Below are 13,794 nucleotides of genomic sequence, written 5' to 3' on the forward strand. Positions count from 1 at the left end.
GTATAATCCAATAAGAGAAATATTTAAATAAAATTAATCAACTCGAAAGTGTATTGTTCCAATTTAATAAAGAACTGTAAATTTATTAGCGGTGGCCATAATTCCCATGATGCAAGAAAACTGAAAACTAATTATAACTTATAGCCTAACAATTTTTTAAACCTATCTTCGTATCATTCATTGAAAATGCCTATTTTAAATACTATTTTTCTGTTTTAGAAACTGCAAACATGTAATAACTAAAACAAATAAAACGAACATGATCGTGTTTTCATATAAAAAATAAAAAATTATTAAAATATTCTTAAATAAAATTCACAATATTTATTTTGGCAAGGCCTTATTAGATCTTATTTTTATTAATTTCTAGAACCCTATCCGTAAACTTGTCACAGATAAACCCATTTCACCCTTTTCCAAACAACTCTGAACAAATTAATGTAATTGTGCCCAATCCAATATTCAAACATATATATACATAATAGTTTGTTTCATAATCAAAACCTGATAACAGGCAATGAGTTCATTACAAAGAAACTATGGAGTAGTACAAGGAAAAATATCTGTATATAATTAATCAGCTTTGGACCACTTGCCAGAGTTTGGATATCCTGGTACACATGCATCGTTATTTCACATGGATACAACACGCAACCTACGGGAATCATAGTAGAATTCTTCATCTCCAGCTAGCACTGCATCAATTATCAAAACCATGCATTTAGGGATCATATCCCATTGTAGTTATGGAAGCAAGAACATTAATAATTAATTGTTTTAAAAAAAATCATAAAAGTAAACAGAATATTGTATGTTCTGTGTACTATTTAAGAAGCAATTCAATTACCTCTCTGGATGTGAGATATTTTGGACCAATCCTCCCCTGTTTCCTCATGGTAACGATCTTGCAGAGTAGGAGAGCCGCTGATATTCAGTTCCTGTAGTGAAGCTATCTGGAGAAGGCGCTCGGGCAGGCTTTCCAGCCTGGGGCAGTTATATGTGGTCAAGGAGTGGAGATATGGCATTACTGACCTCCGTTCTTCTACTTCTCCTTTTACTTCCCACTTTTCCCACTCAAACATATGTTTAAAACTGAGGTGCTTCAGCTTTGGGAATGCAGTTGTTGATCCCAAAAACTCACCACCCACGTATTTCAGTCTCTTCATATGCTCTATTATCAGGCTTTCAAGGAGAGGTAGTTCCCCCAATGGAGGCAAACATGTAACCTGTGCGCAATACACAATTTCAAGCTTTTTCAATTGGGCCAACGATGAGGCCGCTATCCAACTGGGGAACTCGGTGGCAGCACGGTAATAACTTATTTTTAAAGACTTCAAGTTTTGATGAGGCTGTAGAGCTTCAACCACACCTTTTGAAGCAGCTGAGGCAAGCCACCCAAAACGGCTTAGTTCCAAATGATGGAGGTGTTTCTTATTCTTCAATTCTGCTTCGCCAGCCTCCTCTGCATCTTTCACATTAGCTATCCCACTTATCACAAGACCTCCCCTGAGGCTGTTTGAGTTTTTCAGTTCTCCTATTTTGCATACGCCAATTATACGAAACCCAGTTAATGTCCGAAGTGAGGTCAATCTCCCGATTCCTTTTGGCAACTCCGATACTTCACTGCCGTACAATTCAAGATGTCTCAGGTTAATTAGTTTTCGCATCCCCTGAGGTAGTTTTTCAAGGAGGCTACATCCAAAAACATCTAAAGTTTGCAAATTATATAGATCACAAATTGTTTCGGGCAATTCCGTCAACCACTTATTATTTGATAGATTAAGGTACCTCAGATGTATCGATTTCCCCAAGTTCCTCAGCAGTTCCCCCAAAAAAACACTCCCACTCAAGTCTAATGCCCTAAGGCATACCAAATGTTTGAATAAATTAGGTGGGGGTTGAGGAGTGAAGGAATTGACCAGATGTGCAGCAAGCAATGTGTGCAGATATTTCAAATTATGGATAGTGCTAGGAAATCCAACCCTTCCTGCGCTAATTAAGGTTGCATGACGAGCCTTTTGGAAGGAGGAAGCCATCCTCACTTCCTTTTCATCATCAATCTCCAGAATGAAGCATTCATTCTTGGTCAAATATTGGGCAAGATCATGTACTGTATCATGCATCTTGCACGATATTATGTTGCCCTCATCATCTCTACGAAAATCTTGGAAAAGTGACCGTGACACCAAGTCTTCAAAGTAGTCTCCACCTGTTTTCTCCATCTCTATACTTTCTCTAGAATTGAGATAGCTATTTGCCATCCACAACTTGATCAATCTATCTTTACTAATGATTTGATCTTTTGGGAAGACAGCACAATATGAGAAGCAGCGTTTAACAGCAGGGTATAAATCATAATAACTCAACAATAAAGGAGGGGAAAGATGTTTCTCAATCACATCAAGTTGCCATATTTCATTATTCAAAATACTCTCCCAATCTTCTTTATTATCTTTTAAGCGCATGAGACTCCCTAAAACCTTTGCAGCAAGAGGCAAGCCCCTACACTCGTCTGCTATTTTCCTGCCAATGTTTTCTAGTTCTTCAACTTTTTCTCTACTCCTTCCGTAAAAGGCTATGTTACTGAACAATGACCGACATTGCTCCTTGGACAATTCTCCCAAGGGGACCTTGTACGTGGTTCCCATCATTGTAGAAACGTTTTCGTTTCGTGTGGTCACCAAAATTCTACTTCCCGGTGCCCCACCCTTGAGAGAACTCTCTACTTGTTCCCACAATTCATAGTTTTCAGTCCAAACATCATCTAGCACGAGTAGGAACTTCTTATCGGCAATAAGTGTGCAAATTTTTTGTTGTACAGCTTCCAGATCATGGAAACCAGAAGACTCTTTCTGGAGGGCTTCAAGAATAGCCCTAGAAATCCTCATTGGGTCAAAAGGATCAGACACACAGACCCACATCCTTTCATGGAAATAGGACTTCACCTTTTCGTGGTTGTATGCTAATTGAGCAAGAGTTGTTTTGCCGATCCCTCCCATCCCAACTATGGAGACGATGTAGAGGGAGGAGCTTTCTTGGCAACTCCCACCCAACAGCTTGCCTATTATAATGTTTATATCTGCATCCCGACCGCAGAACTGGCTAACATCAATTACAGAACTGGTTATACGTCTACGTGGTTGCTGGATGGTACTACTTGACACAAAATTGAACTGATTTCTCTCATTTGCAATGGCATTTAGTTGTTTTTTTATGTCCTTAATCTGAAGAGCAATATCATGGCGCAAAGAAACTTGTTTGAAGCAAACACAAGGGGAGGGAAGGCAGGAACTTATCTTGGGCTTAGGGATGCCAGGGTTTTCAGCTGCAATCTGTAATTTGAGAAGAGCAGTGTTCCACCCATCCACCACGTCATCCATCTGGTAGGAGATGTCCTTTAGCCTTTCTAACCAAACTTTTACAAGTTCTTATGTGAACTGTCTCTTCTCTGCATCTCCAAGAACAGCTCTGATGCTCTGGAGTGTGCTTTTTAGGTTGTCCACCTCGCTTTTGACACCCACCACCAGTGTAACTTGTTGACGAATCTGTTGTTCCAAGACTGAAGCCAATCGCTCCAGCACGATAGAAACAAGAGCATCCGCCATAAGGGTTGATGAATTAGGTAGGGTTGATGAATCAAAGAAAATGGACAGATACAACTTAGATCAATGGAGAGAAAGGATGTGGAGCTTTGGCGAGCTTAATTATGTTCCCTTAAATAGAATGGAATAGAGGTATGAATGGATTACTTAAAAATGGCATTTCTGTATGACAAGATATGCTGATCTTCTTCATCACTTCTTCCCTTTCTTTTCCTTCTCAAGAGAAACCTCCAAATCCAATGCCCAAATCTGCATGGAAAAGCATTTCTTGCCTCTTTGGAATGGCATTGCCTGTTACACAAGTATTGGACAAAGGCAAAGCATCTTACTGGATAGATTTTATATTGCAATCTTGCACTGCACTTTGTCCAAAACATTTCTCCACTTTAATTCAGGTACGAATCCACTTTCAATTCTATTCTAGAAAAGGCTAAGCTGATTTCTAGTGTTTATATATATATATATATATATATCCTTACAAATAATAAGTCTCTTAGAAAATTTTAAACATCACTATAAAGAATTTATAAGAATTTATTTGGTCACAATCACAAAAACTATTATCACAAATATAATTAAAAAAATTACCCTAATATTGTTGTTATTTAATTATTTGTACTAACTCTGACATTACATTTGTTTTAAAAATCGGATAAGACCAATCAATCAAATCATTGACCAAACCTCAGTCCTATTCAGTTCAATTAATTGGATCAGAATGGGGTCAAAATGGCATTGAACCAGAGTGAAACTGGCAGTACAACTGCTAAACTGGTGAGTCGGCTTAGTAGTTCAGTTTAACCTTTTGGCATGTTTGTCCAAGCCATTGGATCTTTGTTTACAGACCCAATGTCCTATTAAATCTTATTTTTTTATCCCTAATCCATAAGCCCATCAAATAGATGGACCATAGGAGAAACTCTTCCCAATTCGTTAAGCAAGTTGACTCATGTATGGTTGAATTGGCATATTCACAGGGTGATAAAGGTAGCTGGAGTCACTAGAGCCGCATAGACAACTGGCCAAGGGCATGGCTGCCCATGAAGGTGGTTGGAGGAAGCCATGCTAGCTGATGGAGGAATAGGAGAGTGGGTATAGCTGAGATAGAGGGTGGTTTTTCCAGAGGACGGGCGGTGAACGGAAGGAGGGGGAAGAACTTGAAGAAAGAGAGCCGTGAGAGAAGACATGGGTGGTTTTGGTAGGGTTTCAGAGATATTTTGAGAGGAGAGAGATAGCAAGAGGAAAGGGTTTTGGCTGGTTTTTCTTTGTGAAAGGAGCCCGGTAGTCGCCAGAGCAGGACGGGTACTTTCAGGTATCACCATCTATAGTTTTTTTTCTTTCTTTCCATATATTCCCTCATATTTCATATTTCTCTTGTTTTCCTCTCTCTGAGTTCAACTCTGCTTGTTGAGCTGCTGTGTTTTGATGATTATCAGTTTAATCTTCGAAGAGCTTGCTGTATTTTAATGTTTCACTCTAGCAAGCATCTTCCATTTCAACCCACTGATTGTTAGATTCATGGATGAGATAGTAAAATGGGTTTAGGATATTTGTTAAATGTTCCATGCTCTGTTTCCCTTCTATCTCTTTGCTTCTTCATTTTCGCCATGAAAGAAATCGTCAGGCTTTAAGATTGAAAATCTAGAGAGATCCTAGATCTGACTGATACTATCCAAGGCATTTAGAAAGCTTGAAGGAGCGACAGTCGCGAGCTTCATCTCCGGCGATGCCCACTGAAGATGCAGAGAGAGAATGTCATGCAAAACATGTACAAGTTCCTTTGAAAATCACTCGTGCATGGCGTCGACTCATAGGATATTCTCATGGAGACGTAACCCGCTTCCATGCCTAGATTGTTCTCGCGCGCCACCTTGATCAGATCGGAAATGGGCATGCATTCGTTCTCAGTTGTTACTCCCTCGTGCTCACTCGTAGGAATGGCAACGGGGCGGGTTCGGGACGGGTCGCCCCCATCCCAACTCCGCCCCGTTTATTTAAAACAAATCCCATCCCCGTCCCATTTAAAAACTTAAACAGGGCGAGGCGAGGCGGGGCGGGTACAATAAATTCCTATACCCGCCCCGCCCGCCCCGTTTAACTTTTTTTTTTTTGAATTCACCATTGAAACCGGCGAGACAAGGCTTACTGCCGCAGTGCCGCCGCGATAAGATCTCCGTGGGTAAAGCCAACCACCACCCCTCCTTCGCGTACTGCCGCAGTACCGCCGCGATCAGATCTCTGTGGGTAACGTTGCCACCCCTTCTTCGCATACTGTCGCAGTGTCGCCGCGATCAGATCTCCGTGGGTAACGCCAGTCGCCGCTCCTCCTTCGCGTACTGTCATAGTGCCGCCGCGATCAGATCTCCGTGGGTAACGCCAGCCGCCGCCCCTCCTTCGCGTACTGCCGCAGTGCCGCCGCGATCAGATCTCCGATTGTTGAATCTGACGACATCACAACCTGGACTGGCCAGCTTCCCCTTTCGGTTCTTCTCTTCGTGTCCTCTCCGGTGAGTCTTGGAAGTGGAGAAGAAGCTCTTTGGTTTCCGGCGACAGGAAGTTGCCATACCCAGAACGGTGGAAGAGTTCAAGGGCAAAAGTGTGATGGAGGATCGGGGCGAGGCGGGGTGGGGCAATACCCGCCCTCGCCCCGAACCCGCTCCCGCCCCGAACCCGCTCCGAGTTTTTTAAACCATTCCCAAACCCGTCCCAAACCCGTTTAATAAAATTTAACCCCGTCCCATTAGGGGCAGGGCGGGTACCTGAAAAAACCTGCCCCATTGCCATCCCTACTCACTCGCCACCTTTCTTTTCTTCACAAAACCACCACCTGCCAGTACCCATTTCCCTCTTTAACCACCGCATCCATTTCATGCCTGTATGCACCTAAACCACGCGTGCATGGTCACCCCACCTCATTCCTTCCTCAATTCTTACATAACCGTCACCATACCCACCATGCTCACATTTCCACTCATTCCTCTCATGCATCCACTTGTCTCCCCCAAGTTTCTCCATCCCATTTTTACTACATGCAGCTAGTATCTTGGCCATGCATGCACGCGTTGCGCCCCCTCCCCCCCACCCACCATGCTCATCTCTCCACCCTCCTTGACCACTCGGTCCACCACCCAAGCCTCCCATTCCCATCCCTCTCCCATTGTTTTCTCTATTTTTTCTATCAAACAATCCAAGCCCATTTCCCTTGGATTGAAAGAGATATGTTTGTTTCTTCATCTTTGGTGTTGATCTTTTTCCTTTTGTTGTAACTTTTTGTTTTTGAGGAAGGGAGAGAATGAAAGAGTTTTGGTCGTCTCTTGCGTCTTTTCTGGGGGTGTTGGCCTTCTGCCAGAGCATCCTCCGCGTCGTGTTCCCGCCGGAGCTCCGGTTTGCAGTGCTAAAGCTTTTCAAACGCCTCTTTAACTGCTCCTCCTACTGCTACTTTGATATCACTGAAATCGATGGCATCAACACCAATGAGCTTTACAACGCTGTCCAGTTCTACCCGAGCTAGTCCGCCTCCATCACCGGCAACAGGTTGAGCCTCACCTGGGCCTTGAATTCCTCGCCCACCACCTTCAGCCTCTCCAATAACGACTCCCTGGTGGACACCTTCAACGGGGTCTCCGTCCTCTGGGAGCACGTCGTGACGCAGCAGCAATCACATACCTTCTCGCGGTAGCAGCTCCACCGTCTCGGCGCCGCCCTCGAAATTGCCACCCCTTCCCTCTCCACTATGTCGCTGATGGTGGAGGCCTCGTCTGAGGGTGATGTCTAGGTGGAGAGGTGGGTTGTGATGGAGTTTGGAGCCTTGGGCTTGCCTATGGTGACAGGGATGGTTTCGAGTTGGAGCCCAGGCCCAAAGTTGCTGATGAAGGGCCTCATTGCTCCTCAAACCAATCACTCTCATGACCCATGTCCATTTCAGGACAGCCCATTTGGCTGCTTCAATTCTAAATAATTTCTTTTAAACCTCTAATCTTCGTAATTTATCAATTTATTCATTCACTTTTATTTTTGTCTTATTTTATTTTTACCTATTTTGTTAACTCAACTTAAACACAACTAAAAGACAAATCATTAAGATTGAATATCGTTTTTGAAACTTAAAAATAATTTATATTTCATCTTCATTTCTTTAGATATGTCTAACCATCATATATGAAAATTTTTATATAATTAGATTATGTCGGTCTCAATGAATTTTCTACATTCTAAACTTTAAATCCTATTTTCAAAACTTAGGTCCTTAAGCGATTCTTCAAAAATCCAATGTCCTAATTTAATTTTCAATCTCAAGATTTCCACTATTCAATTTCATTCGTTTAAATATTATGTTTGTTAATCATTATTATTATTTCGTATGTATTTATTTATCCTCTTCTAAAAATCTCATTCATTAAAGTCCAATCCTTCAAAAATCCAACGTCCTAATTTAATTTTCGACCCTAAAAATTCCACTATTCTTTTTTATTTGTTTAAACATTATCTTCATTAATTAGCATTATTATCCCATATTTATTTATGTATTTAAAGTCCAATCCTTCAAAAGTCCAACATCCAAATTTAATTTTCAATCTTAAAATTTCCACTATTCAATTTCACTCGTTAAAATATTATGTTTGTTAATTATTATTATTATTTCGTATGTATTTATTTATCCTCTTCTAAAAATCTCATTCATTAAAGTCCAATCCTTCAAAAATCCAATGTCCTAATTTAATTTTCAATCTTAAGAATTCTACTATTCTTTTTTATTCGTTTAAATGTTATTTTCATTAATTAGTATTATTATCCCATATTTATTTATCTATTTAAAGTCCAATCCTTCAAAAATCCAACGTCCTAATTTAACTTTCAATCTCAAAAAATTTACTATTCTTTTTTATTCATTTAAATATTATTTTTGTTAATTAGCATTGTTATCCCATATTTATTTATTTATTTAAAGTCCAATCTTTCAAAAGTCCAACGTCCAAATTTAATTTTCAATCACAAAATTTCCACTATTCAATTTCACTCGTTAAAATATTATGTTTGTTAATTATTATTATTATTTCGTATGTATTTATTTATCCTCTTCTAAAAATCTCATTCATTAAAGTCCAATCCTTCAAAAATCCAATGTCCTAATTTAATTTTCAATCTTAAGAATTCTACTATTCTTTTTTATTCGTTTAAATGTTATTTTCATTAATTAGTATTATTATCCCATATTTATTTATCTATTTAAAGTCCAATCCTTCAAAAATCCAACGTCCTAATTTAACTTTCAATCTCAAAAAATTTACTATTCTTTTTTATTCATTTAAATATTATTTTTGTTAATTGGCATTGTTATCCCATATTTATTTATTTATTTAAAGTCCAATCTTTCAAAAGTCCAACGTCCAAATTTAATTTTCAATCACAAAATTTCCACTATTCAATTTCACTCGTTAAAATATTATGTTTGTTAATTATTATTATTATTTCGTATGTATTTATTTATCCTCTTCTAAAAATCTCATTCATTAAAGTCCAATCCTTCAAAAATCCAATGTCCTAATTTAATTTTCAATCCTGAGAATTCCACTATTCTTTTTTTATTCGTTTAAATGTTATTTTCATTAATTAGTATTATTATCCCATATTTATTTATTTATTTAAAGTCCAATCCTTCAAAAATCCAACGTCCTAATTTAATTTTCAATCTCAAAAATTCCACTATTCATTTTTTATTCGTTTAAATATTATTTTCGTTAATTAGCATTATTATTCCATATTTATTTATTTATTTCAATCATAAAAGTTCAATTCTTCAGAACCCGACTTCCAAATTTAATTTCCAATATAAAAAATTCCACTGTTCATATCCCGTTGTTTAATGATTATTCTCGTTATTAATGTTGCCCCATCCATTTATTTATTCAGTTATTCATATATCAAAGATCTTATCTCTAAATAATTTCTTAAATTTTCAATCTCTAAGTTTAATCTCCAATCTCTAAGAATTCCATCTTTCCCAATTATTTACCTGATCTTTATTATTTCACCATCAGTATTATCCTATTCATTTACTTATTCACTCATCCACTTATCCACTTATTTAAAGTCCCCTCTCTAAATAATTCTTCAAATTTCCAAATCTCTAAATTCAACTTCCAATTTCCAAGATTCCTGTCTTCGTGATTATTTATCCAATCATTATTATTTTCATTATTTTACTCATTTATTTATTCGGTTGTTCGTTCATTTAAAATTCCATTCCTAAGTAAATCATCAAATTTCCAATCCCTAAGTCCAATTTCCAATTTCCGAAACCCCTCACTTCTGCAATTATTTACTCAATCCTTATTGCTTCATCATCATTATTCCATTCATTTATTTATTCACTTATTCACTTATTTAAAATTCCGTCTTTAAATAGTTCCTCAAAATTCCGATTTCCAAATTTAGTTATCTGAAATCCCAATTCTTTAATTTCTAAACTTAATTTTCAGTTTCCAATGCTCCAATTCTCGCATTTATTCCGTTACTTATTATCGTTATTATTATTATTATTTTATTCATTATTTCTAAAAATTCTGCCTTCGAATGATTTCCAGGATTTCCAATTTTTATAATTCAATTTCCATAGTTTCTGCTTCTCAAATAACTTTCAATTCTGATTTCTTTCAAAATCTAATTTCCAAGGACCTAATTTTCGTAATTTAATTTTTTTAAAATCCTGAACTCTCAAATCATTTTCAAAATTTCAATCTCTTTGAAATTTAATTTCTAAAATTCTTATTCTCATATTTAATTTCTAAAAGTCTGATCTTCAAATAAACTCTAAAACTCCAATTTTCAAGTAATCTTTGAAACTCCAATTTTTCAAATAAATTTCAAAAATCCAATTTTCTCTCAAATAGTTTTAATTCCACTCTGGTTTTCAAACAATCTTCTGCTCCTCTTGATTTTAATAAGCATGAATGAATTTTTCATAATTCCAGAATAATGGAATCTGTGATATTAATTCATGCAAAATAAACGGGTTTTGGTGGGGGCCCTACATAAGTGATTTTTATGATTGATTGATTGATTGATTTGATTATTGCACATGATTGATTCATTATGCTCTATGACATGCATGAGATTATTCTTTTAATTGTGCACTGATCCCATTTTTAAGATAGCGCATTGCTCGTTCGTGGCCCAAGTACGCATCCACTCCTATTCTGGTCATTCTCTATTGCATGTTTTGATTCCCATATGTGCTTAATCGATTTGAGTATCCATTGATTTTCCTATTGATTGCCACGTTAGCTTCATTTTATTAGTAGAGACTCGACTTTAAGGACTTAAAGGGGTGCTACGGCCTTTACCGTACCTTCCCGATGAGTAACCTGACCCCCGAGCCCGATATGATTTTTCACAGACCACCTTTTCCAAAATAAGGAGTTACACTAAGGGTTTTCTTTCTTATTTTGTTTACCCTTTTAAAAATAAAACAAAAATAAGTGGCGACTCCAAGTCATTTTCTAATAAATAAAATCATTTTTTAAACAAAAATCGAGCTTACCATCGAGTGAAAATGGATGAGCCGAAATGTGGGGTCCACAAAATGGTGATTCCACTGGGGATAGAGAGGGCGTAACTTGAAATTAAGATGAAGCAAATGTGGCATTTGATGAGTCAATCAGTGGGTACCTGTCTCTTGATTACACATTGAGGGTTCCCGAGTTTTCACTTGGGACGTTGGCATGTTGATCATGTTCGTTGATGTCTTGATTGATGATCTTGATATAGTGTTGCTTTTTGTGCTTCATTTGCCATATTCGTTTGAGATATTGACATGCTGATTGCCTATTTTTGTTTCGCTTAGCATAGTGATCCTGATATTTGCCATGATTTTTTTTATCTCCTTGCATGTATGAATTCATCGTTGTACATCATTTGACTTGACATGTTGATTCTCTAGCTTGTATATCCTCTTGATCGTCTTTGAGCATGATGTATATATGTATCACTTTTCATCCAATCGTCATAGCTTGTATGTGTGCATGAGTGGAATATCCTGCACTCTACTTGACCGCATGTTGCATGGCTGCCCTCCCTCTGCATGATTGCATGTCGCTTGTCTATGTGGGTCGCACTTCTATCCCCCTATCTCTAACTTTCTTGGTCTCGATCATTCCTTTCATTCCGGTTCTCACTATTGTAAGTGTGAGGCCTTCTGCATGCTTGCTCTCTGACCGAGCCAGAGATTAGGAGTAGGGTCTAGCGATGGGCTATATCAATGTACGAGAGCATTCTAGAGGAGAGCAACACTTTGTTGTCGATTGGAGTCCGATCATTGAAGACTTGTATAGCCCTGAGCTAGTTCATGGATATTTGTGTGGCTAGTGTGTTTCCTTTCCTGCTTTAGCTTCATAGGGTTATTGGATGCACCCACACTATTCACTGTGCACTTTAGTTTACCACTAAGTGTTGAGAGTTTGAGAGGTTTCACCATAGGAAACCCCCTAGGATGTCGAGGTAGTGCATGTGTGGAGGTGATGACCACCTTGCATGGAAGCACCCCGTCTCTTCAGAGGCATGCAGAGGGTTGCATACCGCCGAAGGGTATGATCGCTTCTGCTAGGGATCTTTTAAAGTCCACTCATATCCATTTAGAGCCATCTTCATCTCGTAGGTTGAGCCGTAGATCCTTCGATTAGGACCCATCCCCTATGTCTGAGTGGGGCAGCCCAGCGCTAGTTTGCATCCCTAGAGTCTTCACGATGTCGGACATGGGACGACTTGGCCTAGGAGTTCTTACGACAGTTTTCATTTAACACTGTCGTAGATGTATCGAGGAGAGAGCTCGAGGCTCTGAGACAAAGGACAGATGAGTTCGTTTCATCATTTATCTCCCGTTGGCGCGGAAAGATTGCCGAGATCATCGATAGGCCTCCAGAGAGGGATCAGATACAGATGGTTTTGAGGAGCCTACAACCTAGGATTGCCAGATACGTGGTCGGGGTACCCTTCACAGATTTTGGTTCATTAGTTTCGGCTTTGTACGATGTCGAGTGTGGACCGATTCTTCCCCTAGTGATGTTAAAGGGAAGAAGCCCTTCGGGGGACAGAGGTAAAGGGATGTGAGTGCCATTAGTTCTTCCAGTCAGAGGCCTCTTAGACGTCATCAGGCGGTCCCACGGCTTCCCGAGACTCATCATTCTTATTCACCTCAACAGTATAGGTCGTGAGCGCCTCGTCCAACTTATGATCAGTTCTACGTGCCACAGACTTTGGCTTTGCCTTATTATGCCACCCAGGGCATTGAGAGACCCTCAGTTTCCTACACAGCCACAAGACAGCCATGCTATGCTGCTTAGTTCACTGCGAGACCCACAACGCCTTATCCCCGACCCAGAGCTCAGCAGAGTTCTGCTCCATTTGCTTTGAGGACACAAAGGCAGTTCTCGCAGTTAGGCATGCCGTTAAGCCAGGCCCTTTGGAAGCTCACAAAGGCAAGGTTGTTGACTGCTCTCACTCCCAAGTCGCCACCTCAGCCGATTCCACCACAGTTCAGGATGGATTTGCACTGTGCATACCATCAGGGGCCTGGACATGAGACCGATCATTGTACAGCTCTCAGACATGCCGTCCAAGATTTGATCGACCAAGGTTTGGTACACTTGGGTCAGCCGAGTGTGACCACAAACCCGTTACTGACCCACACCACACATGCAGTTCCTCTACCAGCCGATGATATTCATTTCTTGGACTTTGATGAGATCAATGACCACATCCACATGTTGAGTGGGGACGATTCAGACCCAGAACCCATCATGCTAGATGTGATTTATGAGATGAGTGGGGTGACTCTAGGGCCTCGGATTCCCGCTCCATTCCGATTAGTTCCTAAGGCAGCATCTATATAGGTGACCACTTCTAAGCCTCTGACTTTCACACATTATAGCGTTCAGAGGCCATTCATCTTGATCCCGGATGTTGAGGAGGTTCAGGCTCCGCCTGTTGATGATTCTCAGACTCTGGATGTTCAGTATATTCTCTAAGGAGGTAGAGTGATGCGACAACCACCTCCCGTGGCAGCTAGGCCAGTTGAGGGTACATCCACTCCCAAGGAGGTCAGAGTAGAGGATGACGAGATTTTGAGGCAGTTATAGAGCACTCAGGCCCGTATTTCCATCTGGAGTTTGTTGGCATCCTCAAGAACTCACTGTGA

General features: G+C 39.5%; 1 protein-coding gene across 1 annotated transcript; it reads right to left on the reverse strand.

Moving 5' to 3' along the window:
• Positions 1 to 381: 381 nt before the first annotated feature.
• On the reverse strand, positions 382 to 3,636 carry LOC100259963 (putative disease resistance protein RGA3). The gene is made up of 2 exons (XM_010656549.3): positions 848 to 3,636; positions 382 to 695 (listed from the first exon to the last, which is right to left on the reverse strand). Exons 1-2 carry the CDS (start codon positions 3,378 to 3,380, stop codon positions 634 to 636), a joined length of 2,595 nt encoding a protein of 864 aa, XP_010654851.1. The 5' UTR covers positions 3,381 to 3,636; the 3' UTR covers positions 382 to 633.
• Positions 3,637 to 13,794: the final 10,158 nt, after the last annotated feature.

This window comes from Vitis vinifera, chromosome 9 (genome assembly GCF_030704535.1).
Source record: "Vitis vinifera cultivar Pinot Noir 40024 chromosome 9, ASM3070453v1".
NCBI lineage: Eukaryota > Viridiplantae > Streptophyta > Magnoliopsida > Vitales > Vitaceae > Vitis > Vitis vinifera.